At 48.3% G+C, this 14,918-nt stretch overlaps 1 protein-coding gene across 9 annotated transcripts in view; it reads left to right on the top strand.

The window, feature by feature from the left end:
• The window catches only part of ATG16L1 (autophagy related 16 like 1), a 254,894-nt gene that overhangs the window by 130,032 nt on the left and 109,944 nt on the right, over positions 1 to 14,918 (top strand). For all 9 annotated transcript variants that reach the window (XM_029617424.1, XM_029617422.1, XM_029617421.1 and 6 more), the window contains one exon: positions 9,221 to 9,326. In XM_029617424.1, the coding sequence (XP_029473284.1) occupies positions 9,221 to 9,326 (106 nt within the window). The remainder of the gene's footprint in view (positions 1 to 9,220; positions 9,327 to 14,918) is intronic.

Genomic DNA, 14,918 nt, shown 5'->3' with positions numbered 1-14,918 from the left:
TTTATTTAAAAAATCATGAAATAAATAAATATATACCGCGGCATGTTAATAACATCACCTCGGTTTACAATAAACAATAAATCAGCAACAAGCTTTACAGTCAAAAATGAAATAAAGCGGAAACATTATATATATCAATTAAAAACAAAAGCTATTAAACCAATGACAATCATATTCTACAGTTAAGACATGTCTAAAAAGGCATGTCTGTAATGGAACGGAAGATCAGAGACAGATAAAATAAAATTTAGTAACGAGTGAAATACTAAATTGGTGAGTGGCAATGGATCAGAGAAAACAGTCTTTACAAAGAGGGGGTGTAGAGTAGATATTTAGATTCATTAGATGAGAAGGAGTTATAGATAGATATCTATGTATTTTGAGTGGAACAAGTGATCGGCATTTCAGAAGAAGAGATGATCATTGAGTGTAAGCTTGTTTGAACAGCCAGGTTTTAAGGTTCTGCTTAAATTTCCTATGGCAGGGTTCTAGACGCAGGTCTGTGGGCATTTTGTTCCAGATGTTGTCGTGAATGAGCGGTCTCTCGTAGCAACGTGTTTGATGTGTTTAAGTGAAGAAGAAACGATTAGATCATAGAACTCTACGAATGGTCAATGGACTGGGGGGATTAGATCATAGATTAGGCAGTCACATGGCATGACGTCAAGCGTCGTGATGTCACGCCTTGAGCGCCGAAATCGCACGGGCATTCATTCACTGCCGGCGGGGGCCGTGCATTCATCCAGGCAGAGGGAGCCAGTGGCAAAAGCGGCCTCCGGAGGCCGCTTTTGCCGCCGGCTCCCTCTGCCTGGATGAATGCACGCCCACCTGGCCGCGGCCTGGATCGAACACGCGCCCGCCGGCTCCCACCACCGCCTGGATCCAACGCGCGCCCACCGGCTCCCACCGCCGCCGCCTCGATGACCGCACGCCTGGGGGATTCGGAAAGTGACAGGAAAGTGACAGGTATTTATACATATATATATAAACAACTTACGCTGCAATGTTAATATGGAGGTCGTCCATGGTTTTTTACACTTTACTCCCTTTGGTTTTACCCCCATTTTTTACACTTTATTCCTGTTTTAATTTTCGAACACCACACTAACATCAAGTAGAGGGTAGCGGTAAACTAACAGGTTAAGGACGCGGCAAAATAGCGGGTTACAAAGGAGATAATCTGAGCACGCGTCACAGTATCGGAGGAGAATAGCTAATTCCTTCATTATACAGCTAATTCGTTCGTTTACATATATACATGCTGGGTGCGGAAAGGGTTATGCGTCTGTTTTAAGAAGCGCTAAGGACGCGTGAAACTGGAGACTGTATCGCTGGATCGCCTTACGCGTCCAAATTGTGCGCTCACAGCACGTTACAGACGGGAAATCTTCAACCGCACGTTACAGTATCGATCTGATTGTGTTACTACAGCAAGGGTTACTTTTCCCTATATGTATCACTTTGCACTTGTCCATGTTAAATTTCTTCTGCCATTTGGAAGCTCAATCCTCCTGTCTCACAAGGTCCTCCTGCAATGTATCACAATCCGCTTGAGATTTAACTATTCTGCATAATTTTGTGTCATCCGCAAATTTGATAACCTCACTCGTCGTATTCCTTTCCAGATCATTTATAAATATATTATAAAGCATCGGTCCAAGTACAGATCCCTAAGGCACTCCACTGTTTACGTTTTTCCATTGTGAAAACAGACCATTTAATCCTATTTTCTATCTTTTAAACCAGCTTGCAGTCCACAAAAGGACATCACCTCCTATTCCATGGCTTTTTAGTTTTCTTAGAAGTTTCTCATGCGGGACTTTTTCGAATGCCTTCTGAAAATCCAAATATACCACATCTACCGGTTTACCTTTGTCCACATATTTATTCATCCCTTCAAAAAACTGTTGGAGATTTGTGAGACAAGACTTCCCTTGCTTAAATCCATGCTGGCTGTGCCCCATTAAACCATGTCTATCTAAATGTTTTGTGATTTTTATTCTTTATAACAGTTTCCACGATTTTTGCCAGCACTGAAATCAGGCTCGCCAGTCTATAGTTTCCCAGATCACCCCTGGAGCCCTTTTTAAATATCGGGGTTACATGGCCATCTTCCAAACTTCAGGTACAATGGATGATTTAAAATGAGTTAAACCCCCCAACCCCCAAGTTATTAACTCCCTGCTCCTCCTATATTAATATTACTGTAACCATGTATATATTCCCCACCTTATTTCACTAATACTGTACAAGTTGTACAAGTTATACCCCCCAAGTTCTTAACTCCCTGTTCAATGTACTTTCGCTATTCAGTTCTATGTAAATCAATATGATGTTTCGACGAATACCAGTCTATGAAAGTGTTTAAATAAATGATTTTAATGGTAGGTTATAAATTAATTGAAATATGTCTGAACTTTCATTTTTTAGTTCTTTTAGAACTTTTGTGGTTACGAAATTGATCGGTGGTCACATGGTCCAAGTCCCAGCTGTGTAATTTCCCCTTCAAAGGGAAACTCCTGTTTGGGGAGGATCTGGACCAGCTAATGAAAAGCTTAAGAGAGTCAAAAGGGAATAGGTTGCCTAAGGATAAGAGTAGCAAGAAAAATTTCTCTGTCCATTCCCGTTTTCGAGGTGTGAGATGTTTTTGTTCAGGCAAGAGTTTCTTGTCGGGACAGAACCAGACTTCGGGAAGACAACTGTCCTTTTAGGGTTCCCGCAGATCCTCCAGAGATTCCACTGGCCAGATGACCGGGGGAGGAAAGTCAGCACAATGAAGCCACAATTGGCTTAAACTGAAAGAAACCATATATCTAACTACCATTCCCAATTCGTCTTATGCTCCACTCCCAGAATTTATATTTGAAAAATGTTAACATTCCAATTTCAAAACAGGCATGTAAGTTAGGTATCACCTTAGACTCCAGCCTGTCAATGGCTGCCAACATCTCATCAGTAACAAAAGGTTCCTTCTACAAAATACTTTTACTAAAAAGGCTAAAATGCCTCTTATATTCCAAAGATTTCTGTTCTGTTCTAAAAGCCCTAGTCTTAACAGGCTTAGACTTTTGCAATTCATTTTATTTAGGAATTTCTGACTCCGCTGTACGCCCTTCAGTTGATCCAGAATACTGTTGCACGTCTTCTCACAAATACGAATTGCAGAGAACTTGTTACTCCTGTCCAACAACAGCTTCATTGGCTTCCAGTTTTCCAATGTATTCAATACAAAGTGCTATCCATTATTCACAACTTAATACACCAATCCATCAACAGTTTGGTTATGTTCTTCTTTACAGCTATATCAACCTCCCCTCCATTTATATTCAATGGACAAAAATCATTTGCAGGTTCCAAACATCAGGCAGCTAGGCTAGATTTAACAAGCAAACATGCCTTCTCAGTAGCTGGACCTATATTATGGAATTCAATACCAAACTCGATCTGGCTCATAAAGAATACAAAGGATTTAAAAAAGGCTATAAAAACTTATTTATGTTCGTCCATATTCACTAGCCAACAGGCATGAAGGCTCTCTTTTCCTGGTGCCACCTGCAGTTCCTCAGTATTTCTCTGTCTCCAGATGGTGGCTGGTGCATACACCTGCAGTTTCTTTTGTTTTGCCTTTTTTGCTTTTTTTTTTTTTTTTCTTCCTTTTATGTTTCTTAAGAGCTTTGCTCCCAAGGGTAGGCTTCCCTGTTTGGTTGAGGTAGACGAGCTGGAGGTCGGTGGCCTTTTTGTATGCTCGCCCCAGTTTGATCTGTGGGGTGAAAATCTGGTGGTCCAGATCCCTCCTCTTCACGAGGCCACCTAGGTGGCTTTTTGGGCTCTGGTCAGCTGCTTTTTGGGGACTCTCTCATTAGTTCAGGCTGGGCTGAAGCTGGACAGCTCTCCTCAGCTTTAGGAGAGGAGAGCTCCTGTCTCTTTAGTAAAGTTTAAATTAAAAAGAAGTGCCCTGTAGTGTAGGAAGCAGCTGGAGTTGAGCGGTGAGTTCTCCGGGCTCTATCCGGCCTTTTCTTTGTCAGGGGGAGTGTTTTAGGGGCGGTCTCCGTGCTCAACGGGGGATTCCCCTTCCTGCCATGTGGTCATGGTTCGGGGCCAGGCCTGCCGCATGGCTGGCACGGTTTCCCCGTGCATAATCCGTCTTTCTCTTTGCTCAGCGTGTGTCTCAGGTAGTGATGGGCCTTCTCTCCCCCCCCCCCCCCCCCCCCCCGAAACGATGGCTCAGGGCTCCCTCTGCTGCGCATATTGCTCCTGCCAGGGATAGCTACTCCCACATCGTGCCCTCGGGCTTCGACGGTGCGGGAACAGCAGCCATCTTAGCTTTCCATGCAGGCCTGCCCACGCCATTGGAGGGGATCCCCCCCCCCCCCCCCCCCGCGACTTTCCCCAGTTCACCCAGGCCTTGTAGAGGGGCAGGGGAGCGCAGATGAGGCTCTGCCTCTGTTTTCCACAGTTGGGGAGCGACGGGTCTACAATGTCAGTTCCCCGCGCCTTTTCTCTGGAGTTCATTTTATTGCTCCACCATGCCTATTTGGTGCAGCAGGAGGGTCTAGGGCACCAGCAGGTAGGGCTGGCCCCCTCTCCTTCACCCCCTGGTGCTCCAACTCCAATGGCTGGCCCTGCTCGATCCAGAGGACGTTTGTCCTCCGGGGTTCAGCTTCTGTTGGGTCCACCACTGGCAGATTGTGATATGGATGATTCGGAAGGGTCCCTGGAGACCCCCAGGGATTCAGGGGTGACTTTGTCGGGAACTCCTGCGCCTGATCTGGATGCAGGCAACCCGAGTCCAGGGGACAATGTGCCGGTGTCCGAGCGGGACGATCCCAAGATTCTTCGTTTGTTTTGGAGGGAAGAATTAGTTCCCCTGATTCCTTAGGTACTCTGTGAACTAGGGCTGAAACTCCCTCAGCCGGATTCGGACCTGGATGGGGCAGATCCGGTCCTGTACGGGATTCGGGGTCTCCCATCTGCGTTTCCCTATCATAGGTCCGTACAAAGGATGATAGATCAGGAGTGGAGTATTCCGGTTGCCGGTCTGAGGGTGGGTCGAGGTGTGTCGAAGCTTTATCCCTTTCCCAAGCAGATCTTGGAGCTTCTTGCTATGCCAAAAGTAGACGCTGCAGTGTTGGCGATCACCAAAAAGTTTATTCCCGTGGCAGAAGCCGCAGCTTTAAAGGATGTCCAGGATCGTAAGCTGGAGGTTCATCTCAAGAGCATCTTTGAGGTGTCTGCTTGAGTTTACGGGCAGCCATTTGTTCCAGTTTCATGCAACGGGCATGCTTGTGTTGGGTGCAGCAGCTGCAGGGTGATCAGGCTAAGCCCTGCATGGACGGTAATTGCGCTGAATGCTTGGAGGCATCAGTCGCATACGTAACAGACACCTTGTGTGACTTGGTGCAGACCTCTTTTTGGCTTATGGCCTCTGCTGTTAGCCTGGAGGCTGTTGTGGTTGCGTCACTGGTCCAGATATGTCGTCCAAATCCCATTTGGGTTCCCTACCTTTCAAAGGATGTCTTTTGTTTGGCGAGGATCTGGAACAATTGATAAATCAATTGGAGGACAGTAAAGTCCACAAATTGCTGGAGGATTAGGCCTAAGTCCAAGCAGTCCTTTTTACCCCTTTCCCGTGTTCAGGAAGGCAGAAGGCCTTGTCATACGAGGGATACCCCAGCATCACAGAAACAGTTTTGCGGGCTGCGGTTAGTCCTGGGTGCAAGCTTTTCGGGGAGGTCGGCCCTTCAGAGCATCCACAGGAGGGAGAGCTCCAGGGGCGAAACCTCCCAATGAGCGAGGCCGGCCCACTCCATCATTCCTTTTTTAGGGAGCCGTCTGGCCCATTTATACGGGGAGTGGGCCAAAGTCACTCAGGATCAGTAGATACTCATGGTCATAAAAGACAGTTACGCTTTAGAATTTGCACGTCCCATTCGCAACCTCTTTTTTTAATCTCCCCCTGCGGTAGCTTATTAATTATCGTCATAGCAGTTTATAGATTTATCCTCTAGGAGCTTATCCAAACCTTTTTTAAACCCAAACTGCTGTAACCTCATCATCTGGCAATGAATTCCAGAGCGTAACTATGCATTGAGTGAAAGAATTTTCTTCATTTTGTTTTAAATGTGCTACTTACTAACTTCATGGAGTGCCCCCTGGTCCTTCCCTTATCTGAGAGAGTAAGTAAATGATTTACATTAATTTGTTCAAGTCCTTTCATGATTTTGTAGACTTCTATCATATTCCTCCTCAGTCGTCTCTTCTCCAGACTGAACAGTCCTAACTTCTTTAGCCTTTCCTCATAGGGCAGCCATTCCAAGCCCCTTAACATTTTGGTCGCCCTTCTCTGCACTTTCTCCAGTGCAGCTATATCCTTTTTGAGATGCGGTGACCAGAACTGCACACAGTATTCAAGGTGCAGTCTCACCATGGAGCGATACAGAGGCATTATGATGTCCTCCAGTTTATTTTCCAGACCCTTCTTAATTCCTAACATTGTTTGCTTTTTTGACCACCACAGCACACTGAGCCGACAATTTCAATGTAATACCCACTATGACACCTAGATCGCTTTCCTGGGTGGTAACTCCTAAGAAAGAACCTAACATGTAACTACAGTAAGTTATTTTTCCCTATATGCATAACTTTGCACTTGTCCACGTTAAATTTCATCTGTCATTTGGAAGCCCAGTCTGCCAGTCTCACAAGATCTTTTTGCAATTCATCACAATCTGTTTGAGATTTAACTACTGATGTACTGATGTTATCCTTGCTTAGGATATTTTATTTTGTTTACTTTAGGGTTAGGGTTATAATGTATTTTATTTTTAGAATTTATTATAATGTATTTTATTTTTAGAATATTCTGTCCATTTTATTTAGATGTATTTTAATTAACTATTTAATTTGTTGTATATCTGTTTAATTGTATTTTTATATCACTATGTTGTAAACCAATGTGATGTTCCCACGAATATTGGTATATAAAAATAAATAAATCTGCATTATTTTGTGTCATCTGCAAATTTGATCATCTCACTCATTGTACCCCTTTCCAGATCATGTATAAATATATTAAAGCACCAGTCCAAGTACAGACCCCCATTGAGAACTTAAGTGCTCAACTTCTCCCTGTGCAGATCCTTCCAGCAGTCAGGTGCAGGAGCACCTCTGTCAGAAACATACGCCAATACACAAGGGGTGGTCAATTCCTATCTGCAATGGGCCCCAAACTGCTTGGGTTTTCTGGATTTCCTTAATGAATATGCATGAGATTTGCCTCCATTGTACATAAATCTATTTCATACATATTCATTAGGGTTATTCTGAACCTGATTGGTTTGGGATCCTCAAGGACCGAAGTTGCCCACGACTGCTATAGATTATCTCCATTATTTCATGCCTGCTTATTTCTTCAGTTCTATATTTTCTATTAAAACCATAGGTCGTTGGTAAAACTTGTTGGTTCACAACTGGTTTTTCTGACAAGCAGTTCACTGTAGTCACACAGATGACATACCTTGACTTCATTATATGGAAACATTCTCCAGAGCTTTCCAGGAATTTCCTAGATATTTTTCTGCGCTTGTACAGTAATTCCTCCCTCAATTTATCAATTTCCTCAGTGAATATCGGATGCCCATATCTTTACTTTTTCAAATAATTAAGGGCATCTCCATGTTCAAATCACCATTGTTCTTGGTTGGTTTATTTTTGTTTCTGATGTTATGAGAAGGCTCTTTCAGTCTGTCCTTCAGAAATGAATTTCCAGTAGCATTACAAGAAATATCAGATCATGACCACCTGTGGAATCCCCAACATTCTCAACATTTTTTTCTCCTATCTGCAGCTTGAAAGTTCCTTTTCAGTTCAGCAGTGATTTTAACTTTAACAGTATCAGTTTCTTCCAATTAGGAAGGCATATCCCTCAATTTGGCCACTCTTGATAAAGAGCATTGCACTATAACAGACACTGCCTTAGTTATATTTTTATTAAGATGCACCATGATCGGTCAATATCATCTTCAGGAATTGTAGACCCTTCATGATCATAGTAAGGAAGGTATCAGTTTCCTTGCCAGCAGGTGATGCAAGGTTCTGTTTGTACCCTCTAATGCACAAAAATTGCTTCTATTTTGCCTGATTTACTAGTGATCATAATTATCTATTGGATTCAGTTTTTGGAAGTAAGAACAATTTTACTTGCAGGGTTTACTGATAATGGGCTTGTTCCTGAACTGATAGATCTCATGCACATCTGGCAGCAAGCTATCTAGCCTTCCCATTCCCCCTGGTTAATAATTCTAAATATTTTCATCCAGTGGGTTAAGCAGATGACCATAATAGGCATAAGTAAGAGAGACTGGGGACTGGATATAGGCCATTATACCAAACATGATGACAAGTCTGCACGCTGAGATCTTGAACAATGAACTACATTCAGTAGAATTTAGGTAATGTTCACTTTATAGCTGGTTATCAGAATTATAGGCAGTGATTTCCTGTAGCAGTAATTGTCATCTTATATAGAAACATCAAACCAATTAAGCTTTAGTAGAAAATAAATTTGAGAGCATGATACTGTCTTATGTAACGTACTTTGGACTTTGATGTACTTAATTGCTATTCACTGGTTCCTTATTTCATAGATAACATTCTAGTTTATCTAGATAAATTAACCATCTGCAAATTATTCCGCTCTAACTGGCTAAAAGTATGCGTACTGTTTACAATGCACATACTTTTAGCCGCTTTTAGAAGCAGTGTTCCCTAATGTAATTTTGGGCAGGATTGGAAGGTATGTGTAGACTGTAATTTCAAATTTGCATGTATAATTTTCCATTGAAATGTTACCTGCATAAAATTTAGATGCAAAGTCCATAGGTATTTTGTAACCATGGCAGCTTACAAAGAGAAAGTACATGCATACTTCATCTTCAAAAATGAGGTACAAAATATACTTGTAGACTTTGCATCTAAGCAGGAAGTTTGAAAATTGCCCCATGATTATAAGATGTTAAAAAAACAAAAAACCCACAAAGATTGAGAGTGGCTTTTCAAGGGAATAAACCCAAGGATCAAAGTCAAACTGGTTTTGAAACAATCTGCTATTCATCTCATTCTGTTTCAGTAGTAGAAATAGTTATTTGGCAAATTGTCTTCTCTGCAATTTGAACAGTAGTCCCTGTGTGATGCATAGTGTTGAACAACATCTGTTCTTTAGGATGCTCATGATGGGGAGGTCAATGCTGTACGTTTCAGCCCTGGCTCAAGATTACTGGCCACAGGAGGAATGGACCGGAAGGTGAAACTGTGGGAAGTAATTGGAGGTATGTGCACTCTGTTTCCTTTTGTGGACATTTCCATAGTGGATGATATTTGAAGAGCTGAGTCAAAGGATACCAGCAAAGACTTAGAACTATGGAGATTAAATTCTTCTTCCCTGTACGTACCAGGATCAGTCCAGGACACCTGGGTTGTGACTCCGCACCAGTAGATGGAGACAGAGCAAAACTTGTGGGCGGAGCCATATATGCCCCTGTGCCAGTCACAGCCCCTCAGTCTTACTCTGTCTCCAGTAGATGGTGCAGGTGCAGTCACAGCCCTGCCTGACCTGATTTGGTGGTTAGCCAGGTTTACTTTTTGGGTTAGTTTTTATTAGGCCTAGTGGTTTTTCTTCCAAATTGGGTTTTGTTTTCAATTCTTTAGTCCCGGTCGCCCTGCCTCCCAGGGGGGTTGAGAGGTCCTGAGGGGACTACCCCCCCCCCCCCCCCCCAGTTGAGGCCGCTGCTAGGGTCGAGGACCCGGCTGTGTTAGTGGCAGCATCAGGGGTGACACCGGGGAGCCCGGTTCACTCACCCCTGCAGGAATTAGGGCTTCAGAACCAGGGACAGCGTTTGTTTTTGTTAAAAAAAAAAAAAAAAAAAAAGGGTTTGCTGCTTTTGTTTTGTCGGCTCTCCGTTGCCTGGCGTCGCCGCTCCATTCCGCTCGGTGGGGGGCGCCGTCAGCAGGGGGGAGGTCGCCGGATTGCGCCCTTTTCATTATTTTAATTATTTTAAGTAGTTTCTTGTTTTTTTCGGCTCGTCTCTGTTTTCCCCGCGATCGCCGGCATGCCGCGTGGTGCGCAGTGCAGGGCCTGCGGCTGCGCGCGCGCGCCTATCCCAGGACGGCCTTTGCTCGGCCTGCGTCCCGGGTGATGAGGGATCATCTGCGGCACTTCGGGGGGCTCGTTCCCGGGTTGCGCGATCGCCGCCGCGAGGTGGGGGCCCCTCTGACAGGCCTCAGGACCTGTTCCCGGTTAGCGCGGGAGTGGCGGCCATTTGGCCACCGGCCGGGAAATTGTGCGGGAAACGGTGGGGGCTTCGCCCTTCCCTCCCGCGCTTTCCCCGCAGCGTGACACGGCGGTGGAGGTCCCTTCGGAGGGGCTTCGGTCCCGAGGGGACTCCGAGAGCGATTCGGCGGATTCAGGTGAATTTTCTGAGGATTTTGCACTGTTGCTGCGCAAAGTCCTCAGATACAAGCGCAGCAAGCGCAGACGGGGGGGGAGTCTCTCATGCGGCTTCCCACAAGTCCCCACCACGGAAGAAGAAGGCCAGGAAAGGTGCGGAGATTGCCCAGGAGTCGTCCCGGGGGAAGCGGCTTCCCCGGGGGGTGCCGCAGGAGTCGGATTCAGAGGATTCCTCCAGGGCAGATACGGAGTCCTCCGAGGAGCCCCTGACGGGGGCCGGGAAGGCAGCAGCAGATGGTTCTGCGCAGCCCAGTGCAGGAAAAGGAGCACAGGCCGTAGACGGTGATGACCCCAAGGTGGTGCGACTATTCCGCAGGGAGGAACTGTCGCCTCTCATCCCGGCCATTCTCCAGGAGCTGGGGATTGAGGCCCTCCCCAGTGGTGGTCCGCCAGGAGGCCAACATGGATCCTGTTCTGCTAGGCCTCACAGGGCCGGCGGTTGCTTTTCCATTTCATTTTTCGTCCACGGATATCCTCTTCCGGGAATGGGATACTCCGGAGTTAGGTTTGAAAGTCAGCAAGGCCATGGATAAACTCTACCCTTTACCAGAGGAGGCGCTGGAGCTTCTCAGGCTCCCAAAGGTGGATTCGGCGGTGTCCGCTGTCACGAAGAGGTCTACCATCCCGGTCACGGGAGCGACGGCCCTCCGGGATATTCAAGACCGGAAGTTGGAGGTACAACTTAAAAAGATTTTTGAGGTATCCGCCCTAGGGGTGCGGGCCGCCATTTGCACGAACTTCGCTATGCGAGCTAGTCTGCGCTGGGCCCAGGTCCTTCAGGCGAACGCGGGTCTCTCTACGGATGAGGCTTCCCAGGCAGACAGGTTGGAGGCGGCTATAGCATATGGGGCTGATGCACTCCATGATCTTCTGCGCACCTCAGCTAGGTCCATGGTAGCAGCGGTGTCGGCACGCCGTCTCCTTTGGCTGCGCAACTGGGCAGCGGATGGCTCTTCCAAGGCTCACCTCGGGGCATTGCCTTTCAAGGGGAAATTGCTGTTTGGCAAGGAGTTAGATGACTTAATGGTTTCCCTGGGTGAGAACCGGGCGTTTAAGCTGCCAGAGGATAGGGCCCGGACGCGGTCTTCGTTTTCTGGCAGATCCCATTTCCGGGGGCCCAGGAAGTCGAGACCGCAAAGATCCACCGGGCCCTCGTATAGGCCGTCCTCCTCTCGAAACACTCAGTAGCAGCAGTCCTTTCGGGGCAAACGTTTTGGCAGACAAGGGGGGGCCCCGTCGGGCGCGGGGTCCAAGCCTTCGCAATGAAGTCCAGTCGGCCCATCCCTCGTCACGTCCTCGGCACGTTGTTTCAAACGTGGGGGCGCGTTTAACCTTATTCTTCGAGGAATGGGCCGCCATGACGTCGGATCAGTGGGTCCTCGACGTGATAAGACACGGCTACGCGTTAGATTTTGCTCGCATCCCAGCGGACAAATTCCTGGTCTCGCCCTGCAAGGATCCCAAGAAGAAGGCGGCGGTGCTCGACACCATCCGGCGACTGGAAAGCTTGGGAGCCATTTCTCCTGTCCGGGCCGATCAGTACAGCAAGGGCCGTTACTCCATTTACTTCATAGTCCCCAAGAAAGACGGCACTTCCAGACCAATCCTGGATCTGAAAGGAGTCAACAGATGCCTTCGTGTCCCTCACTTCAAGATGGAGACCATTCGTTCGGTGGTCGCGTCGGTGCGCCCAGGCAAATTCCTGGCGTCTCTAGATCTCACGGAGGCGTACCTTCACGTGGGCATTCAATCATCGTTCCTGCGGTTCTGCATCCTGGGAAGGCACTTCCAGTTCCGGGCTCTCCCGTTTGGCCTGGCGACAGCTCCTCGGACATTCACGAAAGTGATGGTGGTCGTGGCGGCGCAGTTACGTCGGGAAGGCCTTCTGGTTCATCCTTACCTCGACGATTGGCTGATTCGGGCGAAGTCAGAGAGTCTGTGTCGGCAGGCCGTGGCCAGGGTACTACAGCTCTTGCAGTCCCTGGGCTGGGTGGTCAACTACAACAAGAGTCATCTGGAACCCACTCAGTCCTTGGAATATCTTGGAGCCGTTTTCGACACGAAACGGGGCAAGGTGGTTCTCTCTCAGGAACAGATATGCAAACTGCAGTCTCAGGTGCGGCGTCTTTTGTCTCTACACCGTCCGCGAGTCTGCGATTACCTGACTGTTCTGGGGTCTATGGCCTCCACGCTTGCGTTAGTCCCTTGGGCGTTCGCTCACCTGCGGCTGCTGCAGTCTTCATTGCTTTCCCGCTGGAAGCCGGTTTCAGAGGATTTCTATCTACCACTCCCTCTCGCGGGTCAGGCGCGATCCAGCCTGAGCTGGTGGCTGGATTCCAAACATCTCTCCTGTGGAGTGTCCCTTCTGGTGCCCAACTGGACGGTGGTGACCACGGATGCCAGTCTCTCCGGCTGGGGTGCAGTTTGCCAAGGGAAGTCGGTTCAGGGTCTGTGGTCAGAGTCGCAGACGCGGTGGTCTATCAACCGACTGGAGACCAGAGCGGTCTGTTTGGCGCTGCAAGCTTTTCTGCCCCTAGTACGAGGAAAGGCGGTCCGGGTATTGTCGGACAATGCCACCACTGTGGCTTACATCAATTGCCAGGGCAGGACAAGAAGCCCTCTAGTGGCGGAGGAGGCGCGGCTCTTGATCTGGGCAGAGCGGCATCTCAGCAATCTCGCTGCGTCTCACATAGCAGGAGTCGACAACGTCCAGGCGGACTTTCTCAGCCGTCACCGCCTGAATCCCGGAGAGTGGGAGCTGGCGGACGAGGCGTTTCTCTTCATTTGCAGGAATTGGGGAACGCCCCACATGGATCTGATGGCCACGTGGCACAACGCAAAGGCTCCGAGATTTTACAGTCGACGTCGAGAAAGGGGAGCAGAGGGAGTCGACGCGTTGGTGCTTCCCTGGCCGGCGGATGTGCTTCTGTATGTGTTCCCACTGTGGCCCATGATCGGCAAGATCCTGCGGCGCATAGAATTGCACCCATCCAGCGTGATCATGGTAGCGCCGGAGTGGCCGCGCCGTCCGTGGTTTGCGGACCTAGTCCAGTTATCGGTGGCGGCACCCCTTCGTCTACAGGGGTTCGCGGGGCCCCTTCATCAGGGCCCCGTCTGTTTGGAGGATGCGGATCACTTCTGTCTCGCGGCACGGCTTTTGAGAGGTCTCGGTTAAAGAGAATAGGCTACTCGGACGCGGTAATTGCTACGTTGCTGAGATCCAGGAAGCAGTCTATGTCCCTAGCTTATGTTCGGGTCTGGGTAGTCTTTGAGGAATGGTGCGTGGAGCGGGGTCTGGATCCCACTTTCGCTAATATTTCCGATATTTTGGCTTTTCTCCAGGCGGGGCTGGCCAAAGGTTTAGCGTGCAGCTCCCTACGGGTCCAAGTGGCGGCGCTTGGTTGTTTGCGTGGTAAGGTCTGGGGAGTCTCTCTGGCTCTCCACCCGGATATCTCCCGTTTTCTTCGGGGGGCTAAACACCTCCGTCCTCCTTTGCAGCTCCCTTGTCCATCTTGGAACCTCAACTGGGTGCTCTCAGCCTTATGCTCAGCGCCGTTTGAGCCCCTGAAGCGTTCTACGATCAAAGATCTCACGTTGAAGACCGTATTCCTGGTGGTGATTGCGTCGGCTCGCCATGTTTCGGAATTGCAGGCGCTGTCCTGTAGGGAGCCCTTCTTGCGCATTTCCGATTCGGGGGTTTCCTTGCGGACGGTTCCCTCCTTCCTGCCTAAAGTCGTGTCGGCTTTCCATTTAAATCAATCGGTTGAGCTTCCCGCTTTCGCGGTTGGGGAGTCTTTGGACCCGAAAACGAGAGAATTGAGAAAACTAGATGTGCGGAGGTCCCTTCTTCGCTATCTAGAGGTCACTAATTCTTTTCGGGTGACGGATCATCTGTTTGTGTTGACTTCGGGTCCAAAGAAAGGTTCTGCGGCGTCCCGCACGACGATTGCCCGTTGGCTCAAGGAGGCCATTGGCTCCGCGTACATAGTGCGGGGAAAATCACCGCCTGTGGGTTTTCGGGCTCATTCGACGCGGTCTCATGCTGCGTCTTGGGCGGAATCTTCTCAGGTGTCGCCTCGAGATTTGCAGGGCGGCTATCTGGAAATCGTTGCATACCTTCATTAAACATTACCGGTTGGATGTTCAGGCTACTGAAGCTGGGGGTTTTGGAGAGAGGGTACTCCGAGCGGGACTCTCTGCTTCCCACCCTCGGTAAGTTAGCTCTGGTACATCCCAGGTGTCCTGGACTGATCCTGGTACGTACAGGGAAAGGAAAATTAGTTTCTTACCTGATAATTTTCGTTCCTGTAGTACCAAGGATCAGTCCAGGATCCCGCCCGCAGTGCTACGCTAAAGTAACGGAGAGTCCGCTTATCGTTGTTTCAGTAAGCTGCCCCTTGTTTATTCGCTCTCC

Source organism: Rhinatrema bivittatum, chromosome 9 (genome assembly GCF_901001135.1).
Source record: "Rhinatrema bivittatum chromosome 9, aRhiBiv1.1, whole genome shotgun sequence".
Lineage (NCBI taxonomy): Eukaryota > Metazoa > Chordata > Amphibia > Gymnophiona > Rhinatrematidae > Rhinatrema > Rhinatrema bivittatum.
This window is presented reverse-complemented; position numbering and strand designations above follow the sequence as displayed.